Source organism: Otolemur garnettii, unplaced genomic scaffold, assembly GCF_000181295.1.
Source record: "Otolemur garnettii isolate 467f Iridium unplaced genomic scaffold, OtoGar3 scaffold00005, whole genome shotgun sequence".
Taxonomy (NCBI): Eukaryota; Metazoa; Chordata; class Mammalia; order Primates; family Galagidae; genus Otolemur; species Otolemur garnettii.
Genome location: NW_003852400.1, coordinates 3578517 through 3590799, shown reverse-complemented (window position 1 = coordinate 3590799; position 12283 = coordinate 3578517). Strand labels below are relative to the sequence as shown.

The window sequence follows — 12283 nt, the reverse complement described above, 5'->3', positions numbered from 1 at the left end:
GTCCGGGCTGGGGATTCGAACCTGCCACCTTAGGTGTACGTGGCTGGCGCCTTAGCCGGTTGAGCTATAGGCGCCGAGCCATCCAGGCAGCCTTTCAATTACACAGGAAAGTCAAAGCCACTTTTAAAGAGCACCAAAGGACTTTAAAGATACCACCCTATCAGAGAAATATCTTTTAATGAGTCGCAAATAATGCCGACACAAACACCTTTTTCTCAGTTTCAGATTTAAAAAATAAAAAAATGAAGACATAAAATAGACCTCAATAAAGTGACTTAAAAAGAAAAACAAATGAAAACCGAGGGGCAAATAAACAATCACAAGACTCCATGCTTGACTCCAGAGAAGCAGCCATGAGGCAGGCCAGGGTATGGGCCGCACAGCATCAGCGGAACCACCACCAGAAGCCATGGGGATGGCCCTTTTCTGCCCACCAAAGGTTGGTCATGGCCAAATGAGAACAACTAAGAACTGATCATGGGCTGACAACAGTGTACAGAAAATCCTGAAAAGGCAACTGATTCAATCCTGTCATTACCTCTGGAAAATAAACAAGTGGAAATGTTTATTTATGAGCCCTCTAACTCACACAAATCAGCCATTTTATAGAGAAAAAGGGAAGCATAAACGTCTTCCCTCATTCAAGGAAAGACAGCAACCAGAGTGTTTCTTTCCTGCCACCTAAAATATGAAGGACGATGCCAAGAGATGTGGAACTCAATACATGACCCTTAACTCAGAGGTGTGTACTGAGAACACATACGGCCACTGTGTCACTCACTATGTTGGGTGTGTTCCAAATAGCCCCTCATGCCTAATCTCCACCAGAAAGCTACAAATTATAGATTGTTACCCTGAGTCCGGAGAAGGAACAGGCTCACAGAGGGTAAGTAACTCGATTAGAGTCACAGAATAGGATGTGCCAAAGCTAATTTGAAATTGAGTCTGTCCCCAAAGCATGTACACCTGGCACGTTTCTCTTACTCCACTGGCTCTTAACAAGAGAAAAATTTGCCCCCAAGATGACATCTGACAAAGTTCAAAGACATTTTATTTTGATATAGGGTCTCATTCTGTCATCCAGACTAAAGTGCCACTACCACGGCCAGCTAATTAACCTACCTCACATAGACTTTTCATGTGGTGAAAAAATTTAAGCTCTACTTTCTTAAAAAATTTCAAGTATACAATACATTGTTATTAATACAGTCTAGTCGCCATGCTATTCCTTAAATTTCTAGAATTTAGTGACCTTATTACTGAAAGTCTATAAGCAACTCTTAAATTATCATTGAGTTATCACTGAGTTACCCTCTATCCAAAGACACTTAGAAATAGTAAATAAACACGGTAAGTTATTTCTTCTGAATTATTTTCTAAGGAACTACATGGGATGTTTTATAATAGAGATATTGGATAAAACAATTTATGATTAACCAATATCATACCACTTACATTAAAAAAGATTGGTATGTCAGAAGAAATACATGCCTAACAACTACATAGCACTCCCTTTACGACAGAATGGCAGATCATTAAATAAGTATAAACTCATCTAATAAGAGTCCAAAATGTTTAAAGGTAGCCAATTAGGTTTTGGGGAGTGGGAATTGCCATCAGAAGTCTTTACCTGTCTAATGATACTCTTCACACAACGAACTGGGAGGCCTTGATAGTTGGACTTGATGATCCACTTGAGGAGATGATGGCCAAGCACTTCAAAGACCATGCACACATCTGGGACCCAGTTAAGGATCATTCCTGGATGCAATTCCTGGAGTGAGACAGTTACTGAAAGCAGCATCACTGTGTCACTTGCCAAACATTTATTTCTTTATAAAACACAATGTCAATACTATCAGGAATACCAAAAGTGGTCAAAATGAAAAAGGAAAAGACCTGAGAGACACCAGAAGACCTGAGCTCTCGACACACCCTAGCATCCCCCGGTCAGTAGATGGTCCAATATTCCTAAGCCCAGGCACATAAAGGGCCACCACAGAGGATCCAACATGAAAATATGGACAGAGCATCCTGGAAACTGAAACATCACCTCTTCTCTCCATTTGTGCTCTCAGCCCTAAGCTGTAGGTCCTGAGATACTCGGCTCTCTGTCACCTCATCCTGGTGCTGCACTCTGTCAAGTCCCCGGGCAAAGGAAGGGTGAGGATAAAACAGCCCTCTCCATAGCCCCCAGTCATGTCCTTCTGAGGCCTGACAAAAACCAACACACACCCACACAACTTAACAGTAGTACAGGCAAAAGTGGTATTCTCAAAAAAGAAAAGGAAGTCATGAGCCCCCCTGCCTGTCCAGACTGCTCTGTTCCAGTTAGACACCGACTCTTAGGCCCAGTGCCATTCTATGCAAGAGGAACCCCTGATCTTACAGCTGACCAGGAAACTGTTTCATCTTTCAAGAATCATTAATTTCCATCAAGGTAATTTCTTTCTGAGGAAACAAACATCCTGTACCACATTCTAACAAAAAGGAGGATACATAAATTGAAAAATTTAATCTTCAACCAAACAACAGAAGTCAGTCAATACAGATGTAGGAAGACAATGACTCAGCGGAAAACATGGTTGCAAGTGATTCAAACAAGTCTTTAAAAATTCATTTTCACAAAACCAAAGAAATTTGAATGTTTGAAATTTAAAATTTGAAGTATGATACGGTATCAAACAACTGTTAAGATTTATTTGGTGAGTTTTATGGTTACATCAAACTTTTTCACAGATGCACACTGACATTACTAAAGATAAAATAAAAAGACATGGTTTTCAGATTTGCTTTAAAATAATTTGGAGAGAAAGGATAGAAGGAGCAACTGTGGCCAGACCTTGGCCATCACTGAACTTAGGTGATGGACTTACAGAAATACACTGTACTACACTCTCTACTGTTATGTTTGAAATTTTTCATAAGACAAATTTTTTAAAGAAAAACTATAACAGTCTTTTTCATTAAGCTCTGGCTTATGTCAGATTTAGCATCTATTGTAAAAAAAATGCATCACCCTACTTTCACTAAGCTTTGGCAAAGTAGACAAATTGGGAGTAATATAACAAAAACCAAAGGATTTCCATATTTACCTGGCAGAAAAATGATACTCGACAGGAACGACTACTTAAAAGGCCTACTTGTATCATACTGGACGTAGAATTCAGTATTACGGGTGCTATCATACTAATAGTATTCAACTGCCACTCTGAGAATGTTAACATTCAGAGTATTTTTATCATCTCAGTCAATGCTCCATCCTCACGTGGTGCTTAGCAGCCTCTGGAGCATTAATAATCCTTGTGCACTGCTTTTAGCAACTTTAAAGCACAAAGAAGCTGCTTATGCTTCTATATGCCATTGCAAAAAATCAACTTCACCACAATTAATGAAAAATCAATAATTAATTCCATGCCAAAGTAAGTCAAGGGGGAAGGAGGAAGAAAGGGAGGGAAGAGACAGGATGAAAGGAAAGGAGTGTTTCTAAGATGCTACGACACTAACCCCCGCCCAATCCTTTGTAGCCACTCTAAAGGCGTCATTTTAGAGCACTTCCCAGCGACCCCAAAGACTACACTGAGGGCAATACAGAAGGAAAACAGACGTTTATAGGTGCTTGAAATATTCCGATTTCTTTATTTTTTTTATTTTGCAGTTTTGGCCAGGGCCAGGTTTGAACCCACCACCCCTGGTAAATGGGGCTGGTGCCCTACTCCTTGAGCCACAGGCACCACCCAATATTCCTATTTCTTAAAAGTAAAGAATATATATGCATATTATGATTCAGCTTTTAGGAAGTAAAGGATACGTATCCCATTCATGCCTGAAATTTTGAAGTCATCAATGAGCTGGACTACCATGTCTTTGTTTGGGTCACTGGGATCACTCTCTCGAACCTGCAAAGAAAGAGGACTGTTGAGGATGGAAGAGTTTAAGACGGAGTACCTTCTCCCATTATGTTCAAACCAACATTGTTTTAATAAAAGTGATATTTTTAAAATAAAAGATTCAGCATTTGAACTTATGAAAAACACAACTTTAATTGTTACAGAAAAACCCCTCTATAAAATTTTAGTCATTTATATGTCTTACATAATTCACCTTGTTGCAATACTTACACATTTGAGCAATTTTATTTCATCCAAGGCTGTCTCTGTATAATGCTGAGCACTTTTTACAACTTTCATTGCAACAAATCTTTTCCCTCTAAAATAAAAAGCATATTTATTTATATTATCAGCAGAAAAAAAAATGGTTGCTTTACATGTTGAGCATCCCTCATCTGAAAATCAGAAATCCAAGATGCTACAAAGTCTGAAATATTCTGAGTGTCGACCTGATGACACAAGTGTAAAATTCCACACCTGACATATCACAGGCAAAACATAGTAAAACCTTTATTCCAGGTTCGGCGCCTGTGGCTCAAGTGGCTAAGTCATCAGCCACATACACCTAAGGTGGCAGGTTCGAACCCAGCCCTGGCCCACCGAACAACAATGACGGCTGCAAAAAAAGTAGCCGGGCGCTGTGGTGGGCGCCTGTGGTCCCAGCTACTTGGGAGGCGGAGGCAGGAGACTCGCTTGAGCCTAGGAGTTGGAGGTTGCTGTGAGCTGTGATGCCACAGCATTCTACCCAGGGAAACAGCTTGAGGCTCTGTCTCAAAAAAAAAAAACTTTATTCCAAGCATAAAATTATTTTTTAAAATGTTGTATAAAATTACCTTCAGGCTTTGTGTATAAAACGTATATACATTTTGAAACAGAAACAACTTTTATATTCAGACATAGGTCTCATGGCCAAGGTATCTTGTTACATACATGCAAATATCCCAAAGCCTAGAAAAAAATTCAAAATCTGAAACACTTCTGGTCCCAAGCATTTCAAATAAGGGATACTCAGCTTGTAATGAGACCTACTCAAAAAATATAAACCTTTAACGAGCTTTCCTTTAAAATGGTACTTTTCAAATTTTGAAGCCACAATCAAAAAGCTGATCCGTGAGTCAAGCAATCTCTTTTATGCTGTTTTTCTTTTGTTGTTTTGTCTTTTTCTAATTAAAACAGACCAGAAAAATGTCAAAATTATCACATAATATTAATAGTAAGGGAAAGTATTCTTTTGTAACACTTTCTTTCTACACACACACACCCCACACATGTATTGATATATATGTGCTGGCTAGTAATGAAATGTCTTACTACATATCACGACTTTAAAAAGTGTTATAAATAATCCATCGATGAGAAAAGTCTATACATTATCAATTTTATATTTTAAAGTTTTCCTGGTATGGATGAATTACTAGAAAAATAACATGATCCCAATTAAAGCAGTTTTAAGGAATAAGCTCCAGAGATAAACCCAGAAGAAATTATTTTAAGGTTTGAAATAAGCTTCAAATGAAAAAGGGCAAGGAAGTCTAGTAGCTGGGGGAGGCCTGGGCTAAGCACTTTACTTGCACAACAACGTAAGCGCAACCTTCAGCCACACTTCTTAGAAACCAGATGGTGAAACTAGACCAGGAATCCAAAATGCACACAAATGACAAAGAACACTTACTGCATATCCCAGCATAGCCAGACGGTAGAGAAGTGCCCCCATCCAAGCTTTCTAATAACATGATACCGGCCATTAAAGAGGTCTCCAATTTTCACTGGATGATAGCCACCTTAATTTAAAAAAGTGGGAGAGAAGGAGGAGAGATTAAAAAGAGAATCCAAAATATCAGAAAAATTGAAGCAACATCTCATCTCTTCCTTTGTCAATTCTTTAGAGCTCTTCTAAAACTCTAAACAATACAATCAGATTAAAATATGTTTAATTAGATTTTTACAGAAATATCTTTCATCAGGAGAAAAATATTCTATGAATTCCCATTAGGCTGTTTTAATTTAAAGAGGCAATGAACCATCCAACACTCTATAAGAGTAACTCAAAGTTTTGTATTATTTTAATTTTTCTTTCTTTTTTTTTTTAAATTGAGATGGAATCTCGCTCAGTGCCATGGGAAGAGTCCCAAAGCACCACCAGCCTAGCTCACAGCAACCTCTTGCCTCAGTCCCCCAAGTAGCTAGGACTACAGGTAACCTGTCACAATGCCCAGTTAATTGTTCTATTTTTAACAGAAATAGGGGTCTTGCTCTTGGCTCAGGCTGGTCTCAAACTCCTGAACTCAAACAACCCACCCAACTTGGCCTCCCAGAGTGCTAGGATTACAGGTGTGAGCCACTGCTCAGCCAAAATTTTGTATTTAAATCTAGATATGTACAATCGTACATTCTTCATATTTATTTGTTTTTTCTTCTAACCAACAAGTTAAATAAACGCCAACCTTCTTAGATCTGTACAATAAAACTCACCAAAATAAAGGATGTTTACTCTGCATAAAGTATGCATACACCAACAGTTTATGCATAACTGATAAGGAGCAGTTAATATATGCCTCGATTTACCCTCTCACAGGGTTTCTTGTTCTCAGCACTGTTCCTCCAATCTCAAAATCCTGCCTGGAAATATTCCTTCTCCAACAGAAGAGATCAGTTTAAGAGGGAGAAAGAGTACTCTGTTAAGGTGAATTCCTGGAGGTAAGGGGGCCTCCCTGACCTTTGCTGTGCTTTTTTTTTTTCCTCCAGTTTTTGGCTGGGACAAGGTTTAAACTCACCACCTCCGGTATGTGGGGCCAGCACCCTACTACTCCTTGAGCCACAGGCGCCGCCCCATGCTGCACATTTTTAATTAAAATAATCAAGCTATAAAATAGAAAGTATAGTAGCCCATTTTAAGTGAAATGTGTAGGAAACAGTCTAGGAGATAAGCGATTAGCAATGGACATACTGGATATAAAATTACTTCTATAATTTATTTTTTTAATCGCTCTTTTCAGTTTTCTCTGAAATAATGCATTTTTACCTTTTTAGTTTGATAACAAACTTTTCATTGTTTTAATTTTACCTACTGCTCATTTATTGTACAGATACTATTTCTTGTTTTTTTAATCTACAGAATTCTTACAAATTTCTCAGTAAAACTACAGATAGTTTATGCCTAGGGTTGAGAGGCTCAAAGCAGGTGCAGGAAGTATCTAAACCACATCCTCAAAATACTTGTGTTTCTCCCAAGAAGGCTCTGAGAAATACTTCAAGAAATACTATGAACACTGAACTTGTGTTGGATTAGTGAAGCAGGAATTTGACCAAATACTGAGTTTCTAAGATTCTTATTCTCCTCACAATCTCACTGGCTTTTCCTGGATTTTTATTTTTATTTCTATTTTTTGAAGACAGAGTCTCACTTTGTCGCCCTTAGTACTAAGTGCAGTAGTGTTATAGCTCATTGGCATCCTCAAACACTTGGCTAAAGCAATCCTCCTGCCTCAGTTTCATTTTTAGTAGAGATGGGGTCTCCTCTTGCTCAGGCTGGTCTTGAACTCCTGAGCTCAGGCAATCCACCCACCTTGGCCTCCCAGAGTGCAAAGATTTTGGGTGTGAACCACCACTCCCAGCCTTTTCCTGAATTTTAATCTCAAAATCTGTAACAACATTTTGGGCATATTATAACTTCACACCTATATATATGAAAACTTAAGATGAAAAGGACAAACATTTTATAAAACACAAACCACTCAAATTCTAAGAAGAAATGATGACCCTGAACAACCTTATACTTATTTTAAAAACAAAATTTATTAAGAATCGTCCCATGAAAAATGCATTGTTATTTTTTCCAAAACATTATGTAACAAATACTACCAATTCTACACAAACTCCTCCTAAAAAGTAAAAAGGAGGGAATATTCCTTATCTCATTTATGAAGCCAACATTACTTTGGTTCCAAAGCTTGAGAAAGAAACCCATTTTCTTCCTAACACAGATACAAAAATTATAGACAAAATTTCAATAAATCAAATCACCCAATATACATATAAAAATGATGATGCATCATAATCAGGTGGGGTTTATTTCAGGAACATAAACTTGCTTTAATATTCAAAACTAAAATAAATAAAACTCAACTGATGTAATTCATACACTAAAAAAGGAAAAACCGTATGATCAGTTCAACAGCTACAGAAAAAAACTATTTGATAGGATCCAACATTCATTCCTGATCAAAATTCTCAAAAAAGGCAGCACCTGTAGCTCAGAGGGTAAGGCATCGGCCACATACACCAAGGCTGGTGGGTTCGAACCCAGCCCAGGCCAGCTAAAATAAAAATTCTCTAAAAATCAGGAATAGAAGAATATCCATTCAAAACCTACAGAAACATCAGACTCAATGATGAAAGACTGAATGCTTTTCCCCTAAAATGAGAAACAAGGTAAGTGCTCTCACCAATTCTGTATAACATTGTACTGAAAGCTCTAATTAGTACAATCACATAAAATAAAAAGGCATCATGACTGGAAAGAAAATGTAAAACGTCTTTATCCACAGACAAAAGTTATATATATAAACGTATTATATCAGACACATACACATATGCATCTATAAATAAAATTTAAAGGTTATCTGCAATGAAGCTGTTAAAACTAGCAAGTGAATGAAGACAGGTAGTGACCTATATATTAGCAATGAGAAACTAAAATCTTAAATATATAATTTCATAGGGAAACACATTATGACAAAGGATGGTAATACCCTGTATGATGAAAACCACAAAACACTGCTGAAAGAAATTTAAAAAACACCTAAATAAATGGAAAGATATGCTCTATCCATGGGTTGGAAGCCTCAATATTGTTAAGTGTTGACTCTCCCCAAGTTGATTTATAGATTCAATGCAATCATCATCAGAATTCCCACAGGCTTTGCAGAAGAAGTTGACAACTGATTCTAATGTTCACATGGAAATTCAATGCATTGATACTACACGAGGTACAAAGCAAACAGAGTAAAAAAAGAATAGAACATTTCAACAAGTAATGCTAGAACAACTAGATATCCTAGTAGAAGGGAAGGGAAGGGAAAGGAATAACAACATGGGAAAGGGGAGGGGAACAAGAAAAAGAAAACCTCTGACCTGTACTTGGCATCAAATGCAATAAACTCAAAATGGATTACATCCTTAACTGTAAAACCTAAAACTACACAACTTCTAGGAGGAAACCTTTTGACCTTAGTTAAAGATTTCTTAAGATACCAAAAGGGCTGGGCCTGTTAGCACTCTGGCAGGCCAAGACGGGTGGACTGCTTGAGCTCAGGAGTTCCAGACGAGCCTGAGCAAGAGCTAGACACGGTCTCTGCTAAAAACAGAAAAAAACTAGCCATGCATTGTGGCAGGTGCCTGTAGTCCCAGCTATTTGGGAGGCTGAAGCAAGAAGTTCACTTGAGTCCAAGAGTTTGCTGTAAGCTATGATGCCACAGCACTCTACTCAGAGCACAGAGTGAGACTTTGTCTCAAAAAACACCAAAAGGATAATCTATTAAAGAACCAAGTGATAAACTGGACTTCATCAAAATTAAAAAGTCTATGAGAAGAAAAAGATAGGCCTCAGATTCGGAGAAAATATTTTGCAAAGCATATAACTGATAAGGACTTGTATCCAGTTTTACTCTCAGTTTCATTACTAATGAGGTCAAGCATTTGTTTATATTCATTGTGGCCACTCATATTTTCAACATGTGAAATATCTGTTAAATGATTTAGATCATTTTTCTAGTGGACTGTTTATCATTTTATTAATTGTAGATATTCCTTATATATTCCAAATACTAATTCCTTCTTGGTTATACATAGTGCAAGTCAACTAATACTGACCATTTCTAAATAAGACCTGGTAAAGCAAAAATGAAAACACAATATTCAGGGTGGGTGCAGTAGCTCACATCTGTAATCCCAGCGGTCTGAGAGGCGGAGGCAGGAAGATATCTTGAGCTTAGGAGTTCAAGATCAGCCTAAGCAAGAGCAAGACCCCATCTCTGTTAAAAAAAAAAAAAAAAGAAAAAAAGAAAAGAAAGAAAGAAAAAATTAGCTGGGGGATGTTACAGGCACCTGTAGTCCTAACTACTCAGGAGGCTGAGGAAGGAGGATTGCTTGAGTCCAGGAGTTTGAGGTTGCTGTGAGGTAGGTTGATGCCACAGCAGGCTAGCCTAGAGCAACAGAGTCAAACTCTGTCTCAAAAAGTAATAATATTTATGTTTTAAACCGACAAATCTTGGAATCATTTGTGACATAGTAACAGACAATTAATATAGCTGACATAAAAGTAATACCAAAAAGTATGTGTGATACTTTTGTACTCACATGTGTTATACTCACTAAAGTCACTGTAAGTAGTGACCACTTTATCAACCCCTTTATAGGGACTTATGAAAGAAATGTTGTTAGAGGACAATTCTACATAAGTCTCCTATAATCCTGTTCATTTTTTAAACAGACACATTGATGGCCTTTATTCGAGGCAGTCTTTCAAAGGTTTCTACAGTAAACGACCTCAGAAATAATAAATATGTCCAGTATATAAGTATCTCCCCCAGGTGCAAAGGTTGGGCAAGTCTGGTTGTAGGCTCTTACAAAAGACTGGGGTTTCCTAAGCTAGGAGTTCCTCAAATGGCACACAAACACCCACATGGGCCTGCCTCCACATCACTCTGGTTAAATTTGAGGGTAAGAGGAAGCAACACAAACAGGAAGCTCAAGCTGCTTGCAGTGCTGTGAGGAACGTGCTCTGTCTCTGATTCAGGATCTCACAGCTCCTCCAAGTGCCCCAGAAACTGTGACAAGTTAACTTGTTAGCTTCCAATCTACATCACTGAAGAGAGGGGAAAAAACTCTTCTTTTTTCAGCTTATGAAAACTCTCAATTGGTTTCTACATCTGATGAAAACTGTCAGTCTTAGAATTTCTTTTCTTCTTTTGATAACTAAGAAACCCAAATCAACAACATTCTCTCAAGTTATGCAGATCCCTATTAATAAATCTTTATGTTTTAACCTTAACCTGACTTTGTATTACTTCTACTCTATGATTAGTTCATCTATTGTATTATGTGTATGTATCTGTAAAATTGTTCAGGGGAGTATGTGAAGTGTGAGGACACAGTAAGAGCTACTGATCCTTCAGGATGAACTCAGGCAGGGCCTGCTCCTAGGAAGCACATCCCGATTCTCCTGGCTGAAAAGCACCTCTATTCTGGGCATCTCTTAATGCGCCTCCATAATGCCTCATGTTTTATCATACTTCTGCTATAAAATACAATATAATTTATTTTATTCATCTTTTCATTTGTCTTTCCAGGAGATTATAAACTCTATGAGGAAAGGGACACGGCTTTCTTTAGCCAGTATCCTCAGCACACAGTACCCAGTGCCCGGACCATGATAGGCACTAAATACGTGAGAGAGAAAAAGAGCAAGAGTCAGAGAGAGGCGGGATAGGAGGGAGGGTGGCCCTTCTGTCTCCTGTCCTCTGGTAGGGACTAGTGGTACATACTTCACTAGTTCCAAATGTAGGCTAAAACTAAATTCTGAGGTGATGTTATGCTATAACAGAAAAAAAAGAACAGAGACACAGCATGAGGAAATTCACAGCAGCAGGAAAGCACATTTATACTGAAAATACATAGTTGTGCTTGGTGCTAAGGAAGAAAATGATAAAGGTACGCTGGGATCAGGTGAAGAGCCTTGAGAACTGTGCAGAAGTTCTGACTTTGTTATTTGTGGGGGGAAATATATGTGCACCCTTAGAAGAGCAGTCTGTGGAAGACAATTTTTCCAAAGAAGGGAGGAGAGATAAGGGACAGGAAATAGAGCTCTGGTGATGCTGGGTGGCCTGGTTCCTAACAGGCCACAGACCAGTAGCAGTGTGGAGTCCAGGAGTTGGGGACTGCAGCCTCGGAAGATTTCCCTTACGACTATATGGGGGAAAATAAACTAATAATCTAAATGTATCTCTACCAATATCATACAAAAATACTACAAAGAGAATTGCATACTAGAAAAATTATGTTTTATTATACTACAAAATTAAAATGTATAGTAATTAAGGCAAACTGGTAAGAAAGATATTGAGGTGGGATGATATGTTTAAGATCCTCAGTAAAGCTATCATGGTGTTCCACAAATATTGAAGAGATTAAAGTACAGTAACAGCTAGGGACACTGACAAAGCTAGAATCAGATTCTAGAAAAAGAAAATTAAATACACACCTTGAATAGCCAAGACATTACTCAGGAATAAAAACAAAGCGGGAGGAATCACGCTACCAGACCTCAGACTATACTACAAATCCATAGTGATCAAAACAACATGGTACTGGCACAAAAATAGAGAGGTAGATGT

The 12283-nt window shown here is 38.0% G+C and overlaps 1 protein-coding gene across 4 annotated transcripts in view; it reads right to left on the bottom strand.

Annotated features, from left to right (window-relative positions):
* Positions 1 to 12283, bottom strand: part of SRPK2 (SRSF protein kinase 2) — a 147367-nt gene that overhangs the window by 43279 nt on the left and 91805 nt on the right. For all 4 annotated transcript variants that reach the window (XM_023518706.1, XM_023518701.1, XM_003782602.2 and 1 more), the window contains exons 3-6: positions 5563 to 5671; positions 4122 to 4209; positions 3812 to 3899; positions 1631 to 1737 (exon numbers count right to left, since the gene is read on the bottom strand). In XM_023518706.1, the coding sequence (XP_023374474.1) occupies positions 1631 to 1737; positions 3812 to 3899; positions 4122 to 4209; positions 5563 to 5671 (392 nt within the window). The remainder of the gene's footprint in view (positions 1 to 1630; positions 1738 to 3811; positions 3900 to 4121; positions 4210 to 5562; positions 5672 to 12283) is intronic.